This window comes from Chenopodium quinoa, unplaced genomic scaffold (assembly GCF_001683475.1).
Source record: "Chenopodium quinoa cultivar QQ74 unplaced genomic scaffold, ASM168347v1, whole genome shotgun sequence".
Classification (NCBI taxonomy): Eukaryota; Viridiplantae; Streptophyta; class Magnoliopsida; order Caryophyllales; family Amaranthaceae; genus Chenopodium; species Chenopodium quinoa.
In genome coordinates, this window is record NW_018745003.1 from 1341644 (window position 1) to 1355238 (window position 13595).

The window sequence follows — 13595 nt, forward strand, 5'->3', positions numbered from 1 at the left end:
TCTTCCCATGGACTAATTTGAGCTTTTGTAGTCTTTTTCTCTTTCAAATTATACCAAACATAACTGAACGTCCACGGGTCATGCTTCAAATGCAGTAGAATTTCGTTCTTGTCACTCGATATAGCCAAAGGAGTACAGGCTAATGAAGACCTAATTGGATACAAGTCCGAAACACTTAACAATAAAACCCATGGTTCTTTAACGGCGTACTCTTTCATCACCCATAACTTGTTTCCTCCCTCTAGGAGGCTCAACCAACCATTCAAAACCCCTATATCATTTATGTAACTTTCGACACCGGGTGCCGGAATTTCACTCCAATTTCCGTTGCAAACATTAAACCTTACAATTCTTTTGCGTTCATATATAAAATACAACAAACAATTGGCAACAACTGCGGGTTTAATATCACTTGAAAAATCGAGTATAGTATTCAGTGGCGGATCTAGGATTTTCGATTAGGGGTAGCACCAGCCATTAACTAACTAATGAAACAAATAGTACGGAGTGATAGACAATCTCTCCCACCCAAAAGGTTTAGATTGAAGAGTTCTCTTCTCTCAACAATCATCACAAACCCCTCCAATAAAAACTTGTCATTACTCGGTAGTCGGTACTATATTATAAATGTTTTGTAATTGTGTTTATTGGAAGAAAAGTCATTGTCAATAAAAAAAATGGAGTAAAATGATGATATCGAGTTATGAACTATTTTTTGGCTCAAAAAAAATACGTATTATTATCGTTTGAATTATAATTACATTATGTAAAAGCTCCTAGTCATATAATAGAAATATTCTTTTTGATTATTGATAAAACTAAAAGCAGTAAATAAGGGAGTAGTATGTCTCGAACCCATGACCTGCCAAAAAAAGAGAAAGAGTTTAATGCAAGTCCAAATAACCACTAAACCAACTTCCATTTAATCTATATGTTGAATATCACAGAAAATTCATACTATAATTAATTAGAAAACGCAATATAAAAAAAATTAATTTTTTTTTTTAAAAAACAGGGGTAGCAAGTGCTACCTTGTGCCTTCATAGATCCGCCAGTGATAGTATTTATTATTTGTTGATTTAATGGTTGATAATTTAAGAAACATTCCATAAAATACCTTTTACGTTCCCATGACCCATCTCTTAAGCTGTATAGGATAACTTCGTTAACGAACGTACCACTCTCAAAAATCACAACTTTGTAGTCATCTCTTATATGACTCCATAAATATCGAAATCGTCCTCATCAGAGAGGCTATCAATAATAGAACCAGAAAATAGCTGAGGAATTACGTGGTAACCACGAGTTAATGGATTTAGCAAGATCAAAGTAGAGTTACCAAAAGATGCAAAGTAACAAGTCATGGCATGAAGCAACAATCTTAATGATTCCCAACTTATTTAGGTATGGAGGAAGTTGAATTTTCTCCGCCTTCGAAAAGTCGTCGTCCTTGACTTGGACTCCGTAAAGATAGCGACTGCAACAGTTAAGATCAAGTTTGGTATATACAAGGAGAGAATTGGTGTTATGGCGGAGATTATAAAGATTGGTGAATCCCGAAGATGATATGAGGGTAAACCATGACTTGCACACGAGTTTTGCACATAATAAGCACTTGATGTTGGGAAGCCGTACTAGTATTTGCGAGAGTATTTCCGTAGGAAGGCCTTAAATGGGACTTGATTGACTCGTCGCTGCCGCCGTTGATTAACTTTTTTTACCAAAATTAAGCTTGTAGCGTAGCTTTAATAATCTAACGGAGATTAATTTAACATGTATCAAGTATTAATATATGATGGCCGGATGGGATACCAAAGAATGGTAGAAGATAATATTTAGAATTCTACAAGATAAAGAAATTCTATCATTTAAATAGGCTAACACTAAGCACAACTACTTCCTAATATTAAGGCCCACTAATGACAAACTACTACTCAAATTGGAGAAGCAAACTCCACGTACTATCTACAATCACTATTTTTTTTGGAAAAATTGACAGGAATAATCCCAACTTTGCTCGATTCACCCAAAATAATCCCAACTTTTGATTATTTTTTAATAATCCCAACTTTAATATGATTTTGCTTTCAATGATCTCGGGTGATCGATAACCCGTTGAACAGGTAATTTTTTTTTTAAAAAAAATTAATATACACGTGTCATCATGCGATTGGCTACGAATTAATTTATATTTATATTATTGGTTTAATTATGTAATTAATTAACTTTAAAAATATTATTACAAAAAAAAAATTGAAACCACCAACCCAACCACTGCCACCGCCAGGCGCCAGCCAGCTTGAACCCTACCCCTAACTGCCGCCGGCGCCTAGCTGGCCCACTTCCTGGCTGGCTGCTTCCCGTCCCACCGGTTCATTTCCCCCCTCCCCCGCCGGCGAATCCGACCCTACCCCTCTTCTCTTCCCGACTTCCCATTTGGTTTGTTGGGTTTATCCCTTTTGTTAATTTTTACATTTTAGCTGGATTTGGGGAGGATGGTGGCGCATCAGCGTGGGGGAATTTGGGGAGGATGGTGGCGCGTCGGGGTGGGGGAATTTAGGAGGATGGTGGATCGGGGTGGAGGAAATGCGAGGACAGTGGCGGATCGGGGTAGGGGAATTTGGGGAGGGGTTGTTCGTGGGGAGGGGGGAGGGTTGGTGAGGTGATCTTCGCCGGCGGTGATGGGGAAACGCGCTGGCGGTATCCGCCAGCTAGGCGCCGGCAGCTGAGGTAGGGGTCAGGCGCTGGGGGCGGCGGTGCTTCCGTGGTGGGCTAGTGGAGGTTTTTTTTTATTTTAAATTAAATTTTTTTTTCTTAATTAATTATTTTGTAAATGTTTTTTTTTTTTTTTTTTTTTTTTTTACTTTTTAGTTGATTTTTTTAATTTAAATTTTTTTATTTTATATTTTTGACTAATCAAGTCATGACACGCGTCGGGTGACTTGTTATAACAAGTTTTATAACCGGTTGGGACCATTTTAAGCAAATTCATATTAAAGTTCGGAATATTAAAAAGTAATAAAAAATTGGAATTATTTTGGACGAATCGAGCAAAGTTGGGATTATTCCTGTCAATTATTCCTTTTTTTTTAAAACATCTACTATCACTATTTATTCACTAACAACTCTTATTATCAACTAAATTCAATATTTGTTTAAAAAAAAAAAAAAAAAAAACTAAATTCAATTGACTCCTAAGATTAAGACTATTCAATGGCTACATAAAAAATGTATCCATTGTAACTACTTTCAATCTCAACGGTTAAAATATTAATGATTAAGTTTGTCCATCCATACATTTGACTTCTAAATTATAAATAATTTTAAATTTATTTATTATAAAGAAAAAAAAAAAAAAGACTGAAAACATAACTGCTTGTCGCTGCCATTGATGCAGTTCCAAGCATTCAACCTTCAGCCTAAATCTCATCTAGTCATCTTAATAGGTATATGGAGGAGCAATTATCATGGATTGGATTAGATTAAAGTATAACCAATTACAATCAATGGAAAATTGGTAACTAACCTTGAAAAAAGGAATACAATTTTGTACATTGGATAGTTTTATACGATCTACATGGATATTTACAGTTCATAATTATTTAATTATTGCTCTCCATAACTCTTCCTTTCACCCTTGCACTAGCTAATTGATGGATTTCATGTTAATTAAGTGGATTATTTTGTTATTCATACTTTGGACTTTGTTTGGAGAAAATCATCCATGGAGTAGTTTACTGTATAGAGGATTAAGGAAAACAATTAAATAAATTTTTTTAGGTATTTTTATGGTCAATTTAAATCAACGATCCTAATTTACATAATGATGATAATCAAGGGTGTAGATTTCATTTTTATGGTGGTTTATTGTAGCCATTGCAAAACTGTCCTCTGCCACTAACGAAACAATAAGCACTAATTATTTTGAAGCAATACACCAACAAATATTAACATTGCTATGTAATTAATTCAATTGATCAACATGCCATAGTAAAAAATGATGTTAAAGTGGAGATGCGGGGTATCGATCCCCGTACCTCTCGCATGCTAAGCGAGCGCTCTACCATCTGAGCTACATCCCCATCAATATGTACTGTCATTGACGTTACAATAAGTACTTTTAAAATATTCGTATGTATTTGTTCTGCTTGAGCACGCAAGCTAGTGGGCTAGTTGGGTACTTGGGTGCCTCAAAAATACTCCCCAACATCCTTGAATATCAGCCAGTAGAAATTCACTCAACCAATAACTAATTTCACCTATTATTTGTGGATAAGATTTCTTATTGCATGTCACAACACATAACTCACTCCCTAAAATCTACTTATAATCTTCCCCAAACTTTCCTCTTTTTCTCTCTCCTCCCCAACTATCTTTTACCACCCAATTAAGGTACTTATTTTCACCCACTAATTTATTTTAATGTATGCTTTATTCTGCTTTCTTCCTGTTTATCTTACTCCATTTCACCCTATTTAATGTTTCTTGATTATATTCAAATTATTATCATATTACTAATTTCACTGATTTTATTATGGCCTGCTGTAAGATGGAATTTCATCATTCTTGTCCAATTTATCAGAAATTTTGGGGTTCTTCTTGATTCTGTTTTAGTGTTTTGAACATGTTTCGGCCTCTAATACTCTTTATGTTCGGAATAAATAGTAACTAATTATAAGATGTTCGGAAAAAATTGTCACCTGAATTACTGGTTACTAAAATATTACTCCGTAATATAGATTTGGTTTATGATTAGATTTGCGAATATGCTCAGCTACTTTAATTAAGTGATGGGGGCAGGGGAGTTGATAAAAATAATCCAGCTATTCTAAAATTAAAGGGTCTAGTTCTAAAATCGTCGTGAAAACTTTGTTACAATGTGACAACTAATTCCGGATGAGTAAGTAGAATTTAGTTTTAGTTCTTAGTCTTCTTTATGATAATGTGACCAACTGACCATATTGCTGAAATTGTTATAGCACACAGTGGTTGAATTTAACATGGGTCTGTGGATTGAAACTAGTATGCCTTTCTCTTGGAGTAGCTGCTTGAGATATATATTGTATGATGATTGTAATTGATGTTTAATCCTGTACTAAAACTGATGCCAAAGAGTTGAATAAATTGCTTAGAAAAGGTAATTGATAACATGGAGAAAGAACATTATCTTGGTAGGCTTTGCCAATAGAATACTTTGAGACTGAATTCAATTTTATTCATTTTTTATGCAAAAATAATGATGTAGTAAATTTAGTTCTTATCTTTTACCTTGGCTAGTTGGCAATTAGAATCCTGATACAACATTAACTTCAAAAACTCGAAGGTTTCTGACCAAGTGTGCTTATCTTGGATAGTTAGCAATTCAGCAGCAGTAGTAATCAGTATTTCATAGATTTTATTTTTTTTGTTTCTCTTGTGAACTTGAAGGATGGTTCAGTAAGTTGTTGAGGGTTCTGAAATCCCATAGGTGTCTTTTCTTTTTTGATAGATTCCAGCCTTTTTTGACGCGGTATGCAGGTTCTTCTAGGTCCATAGTCTCACTTTGAGCATTTGAGTTTAAGTAAAGGAACATATTGCTAATCTGTGAACCTCATGAAGTTAGTGAAAGTCTTATGCTTAAAGACAACACGATATGGAGATTTCACTGTTGTTTTTGCTTCGCTGATAATCAGTTTACAGACCAGACTGACCCTCAAACAAATTTGTGATCAAGTATTAACCAAATGATGAATGCACCATCTTTTTGTGTAGGACCGTAATGGAGGCAGCTTGTTGACTCTCCTTGGAAATATGGCCTATGATTTCTCCACTTCAATAATTTGGCCAGGGTGCATGAATGGTGGTTTATAGTCATGTTCTGCTAAGGCTCTGAAGTCGGATTTCTTGCTCTGAAGGTGAAAGAAGCGGTCAATTGTTATCCAAGGAAGTGGCACAAACCTCTGCATGGAAAAACGGAAAGGACAAACAAATTCAAGGGAGAAATGGGTTCGAGCTTCACCAGCTGTGGTATTGCTGCTATTGCTTTTTCTTTCCCGCTCCTTGAGATAGACTGCAATTAATTCTTCATCTGCAATGCCTGTCATGAAAACCAGCAGTGAGAAAGCTGATTTTAGATATTTTTGTCAATACTTTTTCAGGATAAAGTGTATCCAACATCTGCTTCAAATGAGTTTCCTTCTGGGAACTGCTGCATTGTCTGCTTGGAAAACCGCGGTTGTCATGCAGTTCTCTCTAGAACAAAACTGATGACCAAGTTAGTGAAAAGGAAGAAACCTGAGGAAGTTTTTGCCATCTTTGAAAGCTTAACGGAAGAGGGACACAAGCCAACTCTTGTGACATACACTACACTCTTAGCTGCCCTTACTGCTCAGAAGAAGATCAAATCAATTCCTTCTCTCATCTCTACGGTTGTGGACAAGGGATTGAAACCTGACTCTATATTCTTCAATGCTGCCATAAATGCTTATTGTGAAGCAGGTGACATGAAAGGAGCGATGAGAATATTCTACAAGATGAAGCAAAATGGCTGTAAACCAACTATCAGTACTTTCAATACATTGATAAAGGGATATGGCCTAGCTGGGAAGCCTGAAGAATCATTGAAGTTACTAGAGCTGATGTCAGAAGAAGAAAATGTCAAACCAAATGACATGACTTACAATATTCTAGTTCGAGCATGGTGCAAAATAAGCATAAATGAAGCATGGAATACAGTATATAAAATGGTAGCCACGGGTCTGCAACCTGATGTTGTCACCTACAACACATTAGTGAGGGCTTATGCACAGAATGGAGAGACTCATAAAGCTGAAGCAATGATACATGAAATGCAGAAGAACAAAATTCAGCCCAATGAACGAACATGTGGTATCATCATCAGTGGGTATTGTACTGAAGGAAATATGGCTGATGCATTACGATTTCTCTATCGGATGAAAGATCTGGGAGTGGTTCCCAATCTTATTGTGTTTAATACCCTGATAAAAGGATTTTTAGACTCCATGGACACTGATGGTGTTGACGAGGTAAGCTATTTGGTTTTTTCACGAGCGCCTTCTATTACACATGTTAATTTGGTGAAGGCTTCATGTCACACGTCCTGTCCATGCTCTGCATCAAGAATTAGAGAATAGCTTATCTGAATCTATTATTTTGGTATTATACTAGAAGGGTTTCTTTCATTAGACAATTATGAAAAAGGGAGCATGTTTTTAGATTTAGAGAATTTGTTTTTGCATAATATTGCTTGGTCAAAACAACTTTCCAGGCATACTAGTGAGTCAGAGCATCCATTATACACCTTGGTGCATCTAGCACCAAGTGCACCTCCTCAATTTTCCTAAGTTGAGCATCTGTTGTGCCCAAAATTAAGTAGTCTCTCGGTCCACATGATAGGTCACTTGTACTTATTGTTAGGAGATTAAGAAAAATGAAAAAGTAGAGAGAAAGTGAAAGCAATTTTGCTAGGCTAACTTTTGAGAAAAAAATTAGAAAGAAAAATTGACTAAACAATTATATTGAGTTAATTATGGGATTTCCCAAAATGGAGAATGTCACTTAAATTGATGGATATCCCGAATAGAAGGTGTCGTTTGAGCAGGAAATCCCAAATGGAAGATGTTAACTTGATAGAGGGATGAAAGGAGCAGAGTATCATTTAAGTATATGGTTTTCTATCTTATGTTTGCTTACGCTATGAGCCTGTTGCTTCTGACAGGTATTACATTTGATGGAAGATTTCGGGATCAAGCCAGATGTGGTAACGTTTAGCACCATAATGAATGCATGGAGTTCAGCAGGACTAATGTCAAAATGCCAGGATATGTTTGATGAGATGTCAAAGGCCGGCATACAACCTGATATCCATGCGTACAGCATTCTTGCCAAAGGCTATGTCCGTGCAGGTGAGCCTGATAAAGCAGAAGCACTCTTGACGTCTATGAGTGAATCAAGTGTATATCCAAATGTCGTGATATTCACTACTGTGATCAGTGGTTGGTGCAGTGTAGGAAAGATGGAATATGCAATGAGAGTGTATGAGAAGATGAAAGAGATGGGGGTTTCACCAAATCTGAAAACTTACGAAACTTTGATATGGGGTTTTGGAGAAGCCAAGCAGCCTTGGAAGGCAGAGGATTTGCTCCAAACCATGGATGACAGTGGCATCTATCCTAAAGACAGTACCGTCAGACTTGTTGCAGATGCTTGGCATTCAATTGGTTTAGTAAATGAGGCCAAAAGAGTAATGAATGTCCTAACACACGACAAACATACAATGAAAAAGGACCAAGGAATCGAGAAGCCTGCTGAAAGTTTGGAGAGAATATATCAAACACAAGATACTGGAGGTAACTTTCATGTACCCCAGGCAACTGGTTTCTTTGTAACCGATCAAAAGAAAGCAACAAGTAGGAGAAAATGGGTAAGGAATGTATCAGCAGGCAGAAACTTGAGATCTTTTGTTCGACAGTATGGAATTGGTGTGAGAACTTACTTTGTATGTCGTAAGCAGTTTCTCTGTGAGATTCATATATCAAGGCAACTTGTAAATTCATGTAAAGCAATGATCTAGATATGTAAATTGATGGCCAGAGATGATAATTCAAAACAATACTTGAGCTCTCGGAAACCTTGGAACAAATTTTACTCAGAAATTTAGTAAAGATTTTTTTTTTTTTCATTAGCAAATACAAAAGAAGTTGGCTATTCTATCATCCAATTCCTTAGAAAGCATTTCTCGTTCATTTCACATACTACGAGCATGTTTGGTTAGTGTACTTTATAGGTTGAAAACGAATTCGGTTAAACCATTATCGTTATTGAATATTTGGTTGAGAGATTTGGTAACAATTACCTTTACCTAAGGGTAAGGGATTCCACCTATTTGTTACCACTTTAAAACCTAAGGTAACAAATACCCTTATCCCCCTCAAACACAAATTGATTTCTTTTCATAGTTAAACCAAACAAATGAAAAGGTAATAGTTATATGATTTCTTTCCCCTCTCTTATTTGTTTTCGTTTTCACTTTGTTTCCATTGTTCTAACCAAACACCCCCTCCAAACGCCCCCTACATATTGTTGATTGTGCCTTGAAAGTTGAAATCAATGAAGAAAACCTCTTAACCATCAATATATCAAGGGCATGTCCTATTGGTCTCTAAACTTGTATAACTTGGATAATAATAATAATAATAATAATAATAATAATAATAATAATAATAATAATAATAATAATAATAATAATAATAATAATAATAATAATAATAATAATAATAATAATAATAAAGGAAATTATCATTGGTACACCCAAGGTTTGGACTTTTATCAATGGTACACTTACTTAAGTATTGATTATCATCGGTACACCATGGTTTCATGTAATTAACTACAGTAACTATTATGGTTAATCAAACGTTAATCCTAGGTTATTGACTTAATTTTTGACTTAAAATACAATGACTAAAATGCCTCTCCCAGTCATTAACTCTCCCTCCAAACTCCAACTACCCAAATTAAAAACAGAAGAGATCGTTCATCTTCTTCTTCTGTGTCACTTTCTCCCAGTTTTGACGAAAGTGGGGAACCCTAATTGACCGCGATTGAAGCAAAATTCCTAGAAATTTATCACTTCTTTGTTGATCTGAGCTTTCAATATTGTGAATTTCGCTTACAATTGTTTGCTTTTTGGTAATGGATGGATTTTTGTTTAAATGGATGAACTATGATTTTCATGTACAATTGTTAGTGGATTATGGTTTGAATTATGCACGATTTGCATATGGTTATGATTTCTTACTTTATTTTGTCTTTGTTTCATTTATAATTTGATTTCGGTGTGTTTGAGTTGACATTGCTAAGTTTATCAGTGATAGGTAAACCTAGGTCAAATTATGTGTTATTACGTATTGCATGCTCTTTTTAAGCGATTTTGATTCATTGTTGATTGGATTAAATTGTGGTATTTAACCTAATTTTACAGAATGAGTAACATGATATTGAGATTTCAATATAAGTTGCATAATGTTGATATTGAAGTGGATTCAGATACTTGCAACCTGATGGATTTAATTATAGAATTTGAAGATTGGTTACGTAGTTTGACAATAGTTATATTGAACCCTATATTTGCTTATGCATATAGACCTTGAGTCATTTAAGTAAAAAATCGATTTAATAACCTAGGACTAACGTTTGATTAACAGAATAGTTACTGTAGTTAATTACATGAAATCATGGGTGTACCAGTGATAATCAATACTTAAGTAAATGTACCATTGATAAAAGTCCAAACCTTGGGTGTACCAATAATAATAATAATAATAATAATAATAATAATAATAATAATAATAATAATAATAATAATAATAATAATAATAATAATAATAATAATAAATCATCATCGTAATAACCGATATTTTCTAAAGAAAAAACTTAATACTTCGTACTATAATATTGATTTTTAATCAAAATATACAACTGCCAGCCAATTCCGGGTGGTAATATATTTAAAATTCCACCAAAAGAATCCAAATTAAACAAAATTAAACCGATAATGAGAAACTATTCATCACAGAAAATAAGGTAAAATTTCAACTAGGCCAATAAAAGTGAGGGAAATATTAATCTGAAGGAGAATCATGATTGACATATTTGTGGAGAACACAATCAACTGGGTTCTGTTTCTGAGATTAAATTTGTCCCATATGACTAAAATTTTGGACATCAAAATTATGTCGACTCCGATCCAAAAAATTGCGTTTAAAACCAAAAACCCGAATGGAACTCTTCAAATTGCATGTACAATGTAAGCCGTGATATTAAGCAGTGTCTATCTGTGTTATAAATAGAGCAATGAATATAAAACCCTAATTGATGTTCAACCATCACAAATTCACAATTAGAGCAATGAATATAAGCATATTTACCCGTATAAGTATCATAACAAAAATGTTATTGCAAACACCATGAACTGGCCTAATATGTTTCAATTTAAGTATATTAACGAAAACGAAAAGTATTATTGTGAAAAAAAAAATTCTATCCGTAAATATAAAATGCTACTTCCAATTATTTTTTATTTGCAACATTGTGATATTATTTGTGAGATATAAACTATTCCAATGTTGTAGATAAAAATAATCAAAGGGAGTACATGAATTGAAATATATTACATGATATTACAAATTACATGAATTATGTATGACATTACAAATTACATTCACTGAATGCTTTATATAATATTGGGATATTATTGATATTTGGGATATTAGTAATATATTTGTGTATTTATCTTTAGGTGAATATTATTCTGTGAAGAGATATTCTAGCTATCATTTAGGTAGTTAGGATATATTAGAATCTTTGACCTTATTTTCCAAGGCTAGGTTAAATGATTGTATATATATAACTTTGTATTGTGGCCGAAAGTGATATGAGAATTACAGAGAAATATTGTGATTATAATTTATCATGGTATCAAGAGCCCTAATTACGACCCTAAATTAATTGTATATAAATTTCTTTATTATTTGATCTTTCTGAAATTAAATTTTTCCCACATGGTTAAAATCTGCTAAAAGCCCTAGGGGAACTCTTCGAATTGCATGTAATAGGTAAACGCTGATAGCTGAGCTAGTTTGAGCGACTTCAGACACCGTCTATCTGAGAGATCGATAGACCTAGAAACAGTAAATAGAGTTTATCGATGTTCCACCATGGCAATAAGAGGAAGCAGTCTAGAGAGGGGAATATATATACCCATCATCAATGTAAGATGATAAAAATGCCAAATCAAGCCGTAAAACAAAATATCACGAGGTGTAAACTCAATTATTTTTTAAAGAAAATGTTTATCACAATGATTAACGATGGTGGTTGTGGTGGTGTTGGAATTAGTGATGGGAGTGAAGGAATTAATGGTGGTGTGATTAGCATCAGAAATGGTGGTGCGAGAAGGCGAACAAGTGGGAGCTTAAGTAGCGGTGATGTCGGGGGGAGGCGAAGAAGCTGCGGCAATGGGAGAACCAGGTGCAGGACAGAGATTAGTACCGGCGGTTGAAGAACCAACGTATTAGGATATATTTTGGGAGATATGATAACAGTGAATATTGTGAAAAGATAGCATAGAATATTTTGCATTGACCTTGCCCTCCAAGTATACCTAGTCTATATATTTTGTACATGGCTGTGAACATTGAATGAGAAATACAGTGAAACACTTTGAGATTAAATTAACATGGTATCAAGAGCCTGAATGAGATCCAAAATTTTTTTCAACGTTGTTTTTCATATACATCGTGTATTACTGTGACGTTTTTTGCGAGAGTTCATATATTTTTTTTTTCCCTTCCTGTGTGCGTATCTCTGAGTGATGACAGGAAGTGATGGAGGCAAGACGAAGGTTGATTTGACCTACCACCTTGGCTCCAGTGATGGGCTGGGAAATATAATCACTCCGATTCAATTACGGGGTGAGAACTATGATGAATGGGCTAGGGCTATGAGAACGACTTTGAAAGCTAAGCGAAAATTTGGCTTTATTGATGGCACGGTTGCAAAATTGACTGATTTGGAGAAACTAGAGGTTTCGGTGGCTGTGCACTCTATGTTGGTTTCTTGGCTATCCAATACCTTAGATCTAATTGTGAGGTCAACTCTTGAGGACTATGATGATGCTTTCTTGTTGTGGAACAATATACTCTTCCGTTCCAACTTTTTTTCAGTTTTAACTAGTAATCAACAAATTAAACACTCCATCACCAGGATGTGGAACCTCGTGATATTCTTTATTTCAAACGAAAAAAGAGATACAACAAAGATTTTCCCTTGAAATAAATTTACACATGAATTTTGTCAAACCAAGCTGTGAACGGCTGCCATGAGCTTCTTGATGCCACAATGTTACTGCTATTCATTGTATTTAGGTTCACAAAAGTACCGCAAACATTGTGATTGAGCAACTCATAACTCTTTTATTCCATGACCAAGCTACAATGCTAATCAAACATCACAACGTAACACCTCCAACTCAACCATCCTTGCTAATGTAAACTTTCAATTCAAGCGGAAAACCTACAAATTAAAATTAAGAAAACACACCAGAGTAAAGTAATAATCGAATATAAAACAAAATGACACTCGAGTAATTAAATGTAGGGAGAAACTAAGACAAATATCATATAAATGTGGCATATAAAATACATAAATTATCGTGTTATCAATTATTTATAAAATTATTACTCCATGGACCTGTCCTTCTTTTGCACACACACACAAAATAAAAAATAAAAAAAATAAAAGTAAAAATAAAAATTATTAATTCTAAAACACAAACTAAAAAGAAAAGGGAAAATGGGCAAAATGGCTATTTCACCAAATGCCACTGAGCACTTTAATAATTCACCAAATGCCATCAAAGTTTTCAAAATTCACCAAATGCCACCGAGTTTTTAAAAAAAAATCACTGAATGTCATTAATAACTAACGACCGTTAACTCCGTTAGTCATTAGGGTTTAATCATGACACATGTCATGATATGATTGGTTCAATTTAAAAAAAATCTTAAAAAAAAGAAAAAAATTAAATTTTTTTT

At 34.4% G+C, this 13595-nt stretch overlaps 1 protein-coding gene and 1 non-coding gene across 2 annotated transcripts; one reads left to right on the top strand and one right to left on the bottom strand.

Moving 5' to 3' along the window:
* Positions 1-4009: 4009 nt before the first annotated feature.
* TRNAA-AGC lies at positions 4010-4082 on the bottom strand. Its single transcript has one exon. It is a non-coding gene; the product is annotated as a tRNA-Ala (tRNA).
* Positions 4083-4268: 186 nt separating this feature from the next.
* LOC110707780 (pentatricopeptide repeat-containing protein At5g25630-like) lies at positions 4269-8675 on the top strand. Its single transcript, XM_021885828.1, has 4 exons — positions 4269-4392; positions 5752-6006; positions 6138-7025; positions 7718-8675. Exons 2-4 carry the CDS (start codon positions 5944-5946, stop codon positions 8570-8572), a joined length of 1806 nt encoding a protein of 601 aa, XP_021741520.1. The 5' UTR covers positions 4269-4392; positions 5752-5943; the 3' UTR covers positions 8573-8675.
* The last annotated feature ends 4920 nt before the right edge of the window (positions 8676-13595 follow it).